General features: G+C 42.4%; 2 protein-coding genes across 5 annotated transcripts; one reads left to right on the top strand and one right to left on the bottom strand.

Moving 5' to 3' along the window:
- Positions 1-757: 757 nt before the first annotated feature.
- LOC131675705 (kynurenine 3-monooxygenase) lies at positions 758-4,095 on the top strand. 3 transcript variants are annotated; one of them, XM_058954800.1, is made up of 11 exons: positions 761-888; positions 1,156-1,225; positions 1,306-1,496; positions 1,593-1,641; positions 2,047-2,134; positions 2,366-2,537; positions 2,606-2,857; positions 2,969-3,058; positions 3,223-3,363; positions 3,498-3,659; positions 3,729-4,095. In XM_058954800.1, exons 1-11 carry the CDS (start codon positions 838-840, stop codon positions 3,807-3,809), a joined length of 1,347 nt encoding a protein of 448 aa, XP_058810783.1. In that variant the 5' UTR covers positions 761-837; the 3' UTR covers positions 3,810-4,095. The 3 variants fall into 3 exon arrangements, with proteins under 3 accessions (XP_058810782.1, XP_058810783.1, XP_058810784.1); XM_058954799.1 differs by having other exon boundaries at positions 758-888; positions 3,498-4,095; XM_058954801.1 differs by having other exon boundaries at positions 826-888; positions 1,290-1,496; positions 3,498-4,095.
- Positions 4,096-4,168: 73 nt separating this feature from the next.
- LOC131675706 (2-acylglycerol O-acyltransferase 2-A-like) lies at positions 4,169-7,353 on the bottom strand. 2 transcript variants are annotated; one of them, XM_058954803.1, is made up of 6 exons: positions 7,211-7,327; positions 6,152-6,496; positions 5,146-5,420; positions 4,688-4,895; positions 4,407-4,606; positions 4,169-4,333 (listed from the first exon to the last, which is right to left on the bottom strand). In XM_058954803.1, exons 2-6 carry the CDS (start codon positions 6,379-6,381, stop codon positions 4,173-4,175), a joined length of 1,074 nt encoding a protein of 357 aa, XP_058810786.1. In that variant the 5' UTR covers positions 6,382-6,496; positions 7,211-7,327; the 3' UTR covers positions 4,169-4,172. The 2 variants fall into 2 exon arrangements, with proteins under 2 accessions (XP_058810786.1, XP_058810785.1); XM_058954802.1 differs by having other exon boundaries at positions 6,152-7,353.
- Between the last annotated feature and the right edge of the window lie 816 nt (positions 7,354-8,169).

The raw sequence follows: 8,169 nt of genomic DNA on the forward strand, positions 1-8,169 counted from the left end.
GAACACCTCTCTATCGACGTTTTGAATCATTTTCATTAATTAATTCTTCACTAACGACTGTTAAATGAGTTATTTTTCACACCTAGCGCAAGATGATGAAAAATGATGAATTAGAATGTTTATTTTTTTTATGCTTAAATTCTTTCTTCAATTGACAATATTAAAGTTCAGAAGTATCTTTTTGAATTATTTCAATGATTTCTATAAATTGACAAAATGATTTCCGAATTGGTTTTAACGTTCAACGCTTGAAATTTCAATACAACTGTTACACTCCGTCGTTAGGAGTACGACATTTTTCCGTAGACGCCTGCCGCTATACGATCTCGAGCCTGATCTTTTATCAAATAGTCTGATGTTTGGCGTCACTGTAATCATCCAACACCGGACCTAAATAATTTATTTATTAGTAGGTTTATAGGTTACTGACGTATATCAAATTTTTACACAGTTAGAATTCGGAAGTATTTTTTATGATCTTAGGCAGAGCTCAAGGATTTCTCTAGAAGACATTTTCATGTACCAAAAATTATTTCCAAATTTTTATTTTAAAGAACGTGACATATAGGTAAGCGAATAACCGCAATAGGTGATGCATTCCCTCTTTCTATTTTATGGACGTGTCTCTTGGTATATCAATATCGAAAGTTAAGTCTCATCGAAAACAGAACAAGCTATTACAACATTAACGTGCAATATATAATATCTTTTATCAATTTTATGTTTCTCTTGTGTCATAGCTCCCTGCATTGACGAAAGACCGTTTGCTTGATATATGGCCTCACTGACGCGTAGCGTAGCACTGACTCGGCAGTGGTCAGTATTCTTGCGGCCAGCATGACGAACGAAGCTCAAAGCTTAGACGTGGCTGTTATCGGGGGTGGACTGGTAGGTAACTTTGTATTTAATATTTTATTCAAACGTCGCACCAGCATATCCGAGCGTGTTCAACGCTCATCTGACTAATGTATTTTGGAAAAAACATTCGTAAAGAATCAAGTAGTAACTTGAACGTATGTTGTGTAAACGTGTCGATCGGTTTTCGAGAAAAAAAATGCGTATAAATTATTTGTCAAGTATCAAAGATTCATTCCCGAAAATATTTGGACACAATAAGAATTGAAAACATTACGAAAGAACTGAAATTTATCTTAGGTCGGTGCCTTGGTCACTTGTTTTTTCGCCAAACGTGGTCACCGAGTATGTCTGTACGAATACCGCTCTGGTGAGTATTTTTTTGCCGTACCGTACAATTTTGAATGATATTCACGTTACCTCGCCCAATGTAGTGAAATCAATTGACAGATATTCGAGTGGAAAGTGCACGGGGAGTGAGCATCGATTTGGCTTTATCGGTGCGCGGAAGGGAGGCTTTGAGGGCCGTCGGCCTTGAAGATACTATTATTAACGAGCACGGGACACCTATGAAAGGTCGAATGATTCATTTTCAAGACGAATCTCTGAAAGAAATCATATACGATAATGTTAACAAAAACGTGAGTGATTTGATAACAATCGTTTATGGAATTAATCGCTTAACCAACAGAAAAATAATAAAAAAATATTAACGATATGTTATCTTTTCACCGTAGTGCATTTACTCGGTGAATCGAACGCACCTGAACAAAGTTCTCCTGAATGGTAAGTAAATTGTTACTTATTTTAATGCAAATGATCTTACGATCGAACGATAAGCGTAAGCAAACGCAAAGTTTGTAATCCTATACGGGCGTGGTTACGTCATTGAAAAGAGCGACATTCAGATCGATTTTTTCTGCTTTATGGTCTTCTATATACGAAAAGTAGCGAGTCTAGTGTTACCGCGTAGAGCGGGAAGCCGCAAAAATACCGTCCTATCGTGTTTCCCCGTAAAAGATTGCCACACAGACGCGGAGCATGTCGATAGCAACTTCTTTTTATTATTTAACGACAAACAAGTGATTCCATTAGATAAGCTTCGTACTTAGTTTTCCTGCTCAGATTTACCTTCGTTCTTTGCCCTTGCTACTCTGCGTAAGAATAAACGCCAGCAATGATTTGTTCCAGCCGCGGAAGAGTATTCAAATGTGTCGTTATTTTTCAACCACAAATTAATCGATGCCAATCTCGACGACGGGACTATGCAATTCATGAAGTAAGTATCAACAATTCTGTAAAAGGTATTGCTTAATCTGTGCGCTCAATAACTATCTTTCATTATCGCCCTTGAGTGGAGATAATCGTTACTAATTGGAATATTCAGCTCGTATCTATAGCCACTTATTATAAGAAATATCTCTGAACGCTGAAAACAACATTGAAACGCGAGCAAGACATCGTTGTCTCGCAAAATTTGCGACATTGTTACATTTGCCGAATTTTTCAGTACAAAAACGGAGAAGGAAGTGAATACGCGAGCGGATTTAATAACAGGAGCAGATGGAGCTTACTCCTTCGTAAGGCGATTGATGTCGAAGAGGCCGCGATTCAATTGCAGCCAGACCTACATCGATCACGGATACGTGGAACTTTCTTATCCGATTGGAAAAGATAATCAGGTGTGAAAAATCTCGGACTATCTGCCTTTACATTTTACACGTGACTGACGTCGATAATTCTTTCGAAGCATATTATGAGCGGGAACCACTTGCACATATGGCCACGTGACGATTTTATGATGATAGCTCTACCGAACGACGACCGCACGTTCACCGGCAATATCTTTGCACCGTTCAAAGTCCTCGAAGCGCTTGACACGCGCGAGAAATTGCTGGATTTTTATCGCGAGCAATTCCCCGATGCGCTCAAATTAATCGGCGAGGAGAAATTGGTTCGAGAATTCTTCCAAACGCCACCCAAGACTCTTATATCAATCAAGGTGTGACTATTTAACGGAGAGTCGATTGTCATTTATTGTAGAATCTATAATTTTCATTTGTCATAATGTCGTCTTATTTCTATTGAAAGAACAAAGAATATTGCATTTCAGTGTAAACCTTATCACGTTGGAAGCAAAGCTCTTATCATTGGAGATGCTGCGCACGCTATGGTACCTTTTTACGCGCAGGGTATGAATTGCGTAAGTACAACTTTGCTCATATAACGCGTTCTTGAAGTTTCAGATAACTAAAGGCAATTTTTGCATTCATCATTATATAAATGAATTAATGGCTGCACCAATACTTATGTTCGTTTCTTAAAAGTGATGTCTGGTGCTAGACAATAAAGATCGCACTGTTGTAGGGCTTCGAAGACGCTCTGCTACTGGATCAGCTATTGGAATTTTACGACAGTGATCCTGAAAAAGTACTTCCGAAATTTTCTGAATTACGTTGCGATGATGCGCACGCAATTGTCGAGCTTGCCATGTACAATTACCTCGAGGTATGATTTTTAGCGAATGATAAAGCTATCGCAACGTTCAGATTTGCTATTATTTATTCTATGAAAACTATTTACAACTATTTACATTTCAATGTGTGTATCAAAAGTATAAACAATATTTTTATCATCGATAGATGCGCAATTTGGTAACAAAAAAATCGTATATTGCACGTAAATACTTGGACACTGTATTATTCTGGTTGTTCCCAAACAAGTGGATTCCACTTTACAGTTCGGTCACATTTTCGCGAATGCGTTATCGCGACTGCATCGAGAACAAAGCTTGGCAAGACAAGGTATTATATTTTCATTGCTTTACGGCTCGTAGATTGTTACAAAATATATATTTTTCAAATTGCTTTCAGATTCTTCAAAGAGCTGCTGTTTGCGCGGGAAGTGTAATTGTCGCCACTTTGGCTACTCTGGCAGTAACGAATGCCGGATGACTCATTTACTCGATCTGTGAATCTTATTTTATACACGCTTGACATGCCATTGCATGTAATGTCAAGACATTCCCATACGAATAGATTTTTTTATCACTCGTTGATCACTCACTGTTGTTTTCTTTCAATGAGTCAGAGTATTTCGAGGCCGTGATCTTTTTCACATGAAACATATTATTCTTAAACTTTAACTACTATGAAGTTGGAACGATAATATATAATGTTTGTATAAAAAATAAATCTGCCATAGACCGATCTCGGTGAACATTGCACGAGAAAAACTGAACGTTCTATTTGTTTTCAATTATACTGGAACGCACACCGCAGCGCGTTACATCACCTGCATTAATTATATCACAAATTCTAATCCTCCAGGATGAGAGATAGCTTATCGGAATCTTGCAAATATTTACTTTTATGCGTTTCGAAAAGTTCAACCAATTTGTCCGTGAATTTAGCGTGGTACTCGTTCACTTGTTCCTTCGTTGGCTCTTCTATCTTCGGAACTTCCAAAGGAGCTCCAACTACGAGAAGAAAATGAACGTCTTGATTTAGGCGTGCGAACGATTAAAAAGAGCCGTCGGAATGATAACTCACCAAGAACGGTGACTGGCCTTCTATTGGGTATAAGGCCAAAAGAGTACTGGAAGAAACCTCTTCCCCAGGGCACAACGGGCGCGATGCCCGTTACTTTCTTGACGAACTCTTGGCACTTTCTGAGCAGAGATCCTTCTGGATTGTTTACTTGGTCATACAAGTCGGTCTCGCCGAACGAGAAAACGGGCACCAGAGGCGTTCTAGAGAGAAAAAGAACACATCGTCAAGCCCAGGGAAATGTTCGTTTGAAAGTACCGTTCACTAAAGAAGTGAAAACTAACCCGGTCTTGAGTGCAATTCTGACGAATCCTTTTCTCCTCTTGACTAAAATGTGGTAAGTACGTGGCTTACACTTGAAGGCTTCCGCGGCTCCGCCGACTATAATTATGACAACTCGGCCCTGCACTGGATCCTCCGTGGGCCCGTCATTTTGCGTCGTCGGTGTCGAAAGCAAATAATTGATGCTTCTTTCGTCACAGCTGCACACACCTGCAAACAGTCGTTCGCATTTGCATAATCGTACACAGCCTGCGCTGGTAGCCTGACAAGTGAAACTGTCGAGTGTTCGTTCTGTTACAATAACTTGCACTTTCGAACGATCATCGTTCAATGCTCGAGATCGAACGTCTAAGTTATTCTTGCGCTTCGGTCAGCATTACAAGAAACACTGATCTCTTAAAATTTTTAGTGCCATCAAATTGAGAAACTCTTCTTTCAATAGCCGCAGTGAGCAACTTACCAAAATTAAGTACATACTCGCGGAACAATGGTGTCTGAAAATGCGTGTCGAGGGTCACAAGCCTGAAGTCCAGTCCTGGGAAAACCTTGGCGCAATCGAGGCCGTTGGTTGAGAAAGCGGCAGTCACGCCGGTCGACAGTAAGCCGTGCGGGAACGAGCAGAACAGGTAATTCTTGGACGGATCGAGATCCACCGTTTTCACGAGTTTGATAGGAAAGTAGTTACAAAAATAGCGCCACCATGCCAGATTTCGGAACTTCGTAGTTATCCACTTGCTGAGAAAAAAGAAATCATACGTCGTGAACGTCGAATACTTTGCGTATAATACTGTTGATTGACACTGTCAAGTCGAAAGCAGAGCCACGTAATCGTTGTCACGCTTTCTCGCTCGTTCGATTGAACGTTGTTTTGAGCGACGAGTCAAAGTATTCGATTTGCCATTAAAATCTAAAATGCTCGTCGGCACTGCACAACCTTCGGAAAACGTTCTAGAATATGTGACATCTTCGCATGTTTTGAATAGATCAACCGAGTCAGTGACTCGACAAGGAGAAAACAATGCCGCGCTCGTGATATCTAATCATTAATTTTTCTGAAGATAATGTAATCGAATGAAAACTCAACGATTATTGACCTTATTAGCACATGTACTTTGTCACTTGATCATCAAAATAGCAAATTTTGAATTTTCTATTGAAGGCAAAGAATTTTCCAGGGTGTCGTAAATGATACGTAGAGTCAGGCTCCGATAGTCTCGCGTACTTGCTGAATGGTTTCTTTTTAAGAGGCACAAGTTCGTATAGCGCTTTGACAGTGTTGACTTTTAGAATTTTGAACAAATATAAATATTACACTATCAGTAAAGAATGCAACTGGAAACATACCGAGGAGGAAGCTGTGACTCTTTGGATAAAATTATCGATTGGATTAGTCAGACGAGAGATAAAATAGCCGAGCATTACTCATAAGGTCGAAGAAATGATAAAATTGTAGGCAATTACAGTACCTTCGACCACCAGTCAGTCTGGTATCTTGATCGTAGTAAGCGAACAGCAGGTAAGCGATCATAAGCAGTCTCATCCAGATCGTACCAAAAATAAGTGCGGCAGCGGTGACGAACCAGGAGATCAAGCCGCCGAAAGCGGTGACGATTATCCAAGCGCATGCCGCTACCGTTTGCAGTCGACGCTCCAAGGGCACGTTCATCGGCGCGAACTCTAAGCCAAGCAACCTCATGGCTGGTCGTGGCGCGGGAAGCCTCTATATGTGCCGCTCTTTCTCCGTCCTGCTCACCGACTCATCGGATCGTACGAGCAGCACTCTCACCGCCGTACGCGCGCGCCGGTGACGACTAAAAATATACCGCCCGAGCGCCCATACGCTCTATGACTCTCTTATCCGACGGGCGATCGACTGCTCAAAAATTATCTGTCATTTCACTTTTGAAATCGTGTCGCTCGTTACGCGCAGTTGCCTTTCCAAAGATAATGCTAATCGAGTTTCTACTTTTTGCCAGAGTTATTAGTCGCAGATACGATTATATAGTTATGTAAGCTTGATCCTCTTTTTTCGTCGCGATAATTCGTCTACCTGATTTCCGCGGGCACGTGTTTTCAGACAGTATCATATGTCAATTATAAGGTATCGAATGCTTTACTGTACGCGAACGAACAACAATGAGTCGCTAGCTCGTTAGGCTATTGCAAACATGACAACGCGCAAATTGTAAATTATGGAAATATAGACGAGGACTAATAGCTAAGACGTTACATAATTTTTCGCAGATCTCAAGCGACTCCATGACAATCAAGTTTGTTTGATTTGCCTTGAGCAAAGAAAAAAATCAACGAGTAGCACTCGGGAAACTTTGTTGGAAATTATTAGTTTCGCGGTGAACCGCACGAGAGTAGCTCGCGGTTCGATTACGCGCGCCGATATAACGCATACGCGTACCAATAACGGCTGCTAAACGCGAACGAGAGAAATAGGCAAAAATAAGTAAAAGTCAGCGTATCGCTCGTCGCAGCTGCAGTGACAAAGCCGACAAATCGCGAAATAAACTTACCTCGTAGTGCTTGTTCCTCTCGCAGACGAGCAAGAAGAAGCGAGCAACGGTACAGCGCAAAGTGCGTTAACCCGGCAGATGCGAGGCGCGCGGGCACTTTCCTCTGTGAGATCGAGCGCGCCGCGGATTACGAAAGAACAAGAGAGCGCGCGCGCGCGCGCGAGACGAGGAAAAAGAAGCAGAAGGCCGGGGGAAAAGAGGAGCGAGAGAGAGAATGGAACTGACCACGAGGACGCCAGTGTCCCAACTAAGGGGATTTCTCGCCGTGCCACGCGTTACCCGTTTCCAGGCGTAACGCCGCGCGCCGCCCATTCCAACTTTCAATTAGGCTCGAACGCTCCTCTACAGCTAGAGCTCTTATCTTATCGCGGAGGATTCTCGAGCGCGGGATGTCGTTGTGTACCTGGGCTTTGCCAGATTAACGCCTGCTCGGAATCAAATATCCGACGCGTACGTGATATTCGAACGATCTCGCGATCTCGTCCATTTGACGTCGTCGCCTGGCTATTGCCCCGTGCGTCCGATATTCAATGCGCGGCAATTCGCGCGACGCGCAGCACTCGTTGGTACATCCGGAGGCTAAATGACAATTTTCCAGCCTGCGCGTCAATCGAGAAGTGACCTAGCGGTATTAGCTACGGTAGGTTAGACCATGCGTTTTCACAACGGTTCTTTCAAAAAGATTCGTGTTTTCGGTGCCTGACAAAAGTCGCTGTCCGGATGAAGATCCAGACTCGATTGCCGTTCAAGCGCTTTTCATTTGGAAACGCGAGCGCCTATCTTAATAGCAGAGTAGCGGTGATAAAGTCCGTCGTAAATACGCGAGAATCGGCTTCGTCTTGGTTGTCAAACACGTGCCACGGGCTTGCCAGTTTCCCGGCCATGACGCGTACGCTATGCTTTTTGTCCAGCGGCCCGAAAGAAGCATTTTCCGTCGGCGTTTCGGTCGATAACGCGGC

The sequence above is a fragment of the Phymastichus coffea genome, unplaced genomic scaffold, assembly GCF_024137745.1.
Source record: "Phymastichus coffea isolate CEN01 unplaced genomic scaffold, Cenicafe_Pcof_1.1 PCOF00028, whole genome shotgun sequence".
In the NCBI taxonomy this organism is placed as follows: domain Eukaryota; kingdom Metazoa; phylum Arthropoda; class Insecta; order Hymenoptera; family Eulophidae; genus Phymastichus; species Phymastichus coffea.

What these genes read in the sequence shown, in the direction of transcription:
- LOC131675705 (XM_058954799.1), top strand. Translation starts at nt 838, where the DNA reads ATGACGAACGAAGCTCAAAGCTTAGACGTGGCTGTTATCGGGGGTGGA. An exon ending in ACGATAATGTTAACAAAAAC is followed by an intron (nt 1,497 to 1,592) that starts GTGAGTGATTTG and finishes TTTTCACCGTAG; the next exon opens with TGCATTTACTCGGTGAATCG. An exon ending in CCATGTACAATTACCTCGAG is followed by an intron (nt 3,364 to 3,497) that starts GTATGATTTTTA and finishes TATCATCGATAG; the next exon opens with ATGCGCAATTTGGTAACAAA.
- LOC131675706 (XM_058954802.1), bottom strand. Translation starts at nt 6,381, where the DNA reads ATGAGGTTGCTTGGCTTAGAGTTCGCGCCGATGAACGTGCCCTTGGAG. An exon ending in AGACTGACTGGTGGTCGAAG is followed by an intron (nt 5,421 to 6,151) that starts GTACTGTAATTG and finishes CTTTTTTCTCAG; the next exon opens with CAAGTGGATAACTACGAAGT. An exon ending in AGAATTGCACTCAAGACCGG is followed by an intron (nt 4,607 to 4,687) that starts GTTAGTTTTCAC and finishes TTTTCTCTCTAG; the next exon opens with AACGCCTCTGGTGCCCGTTT.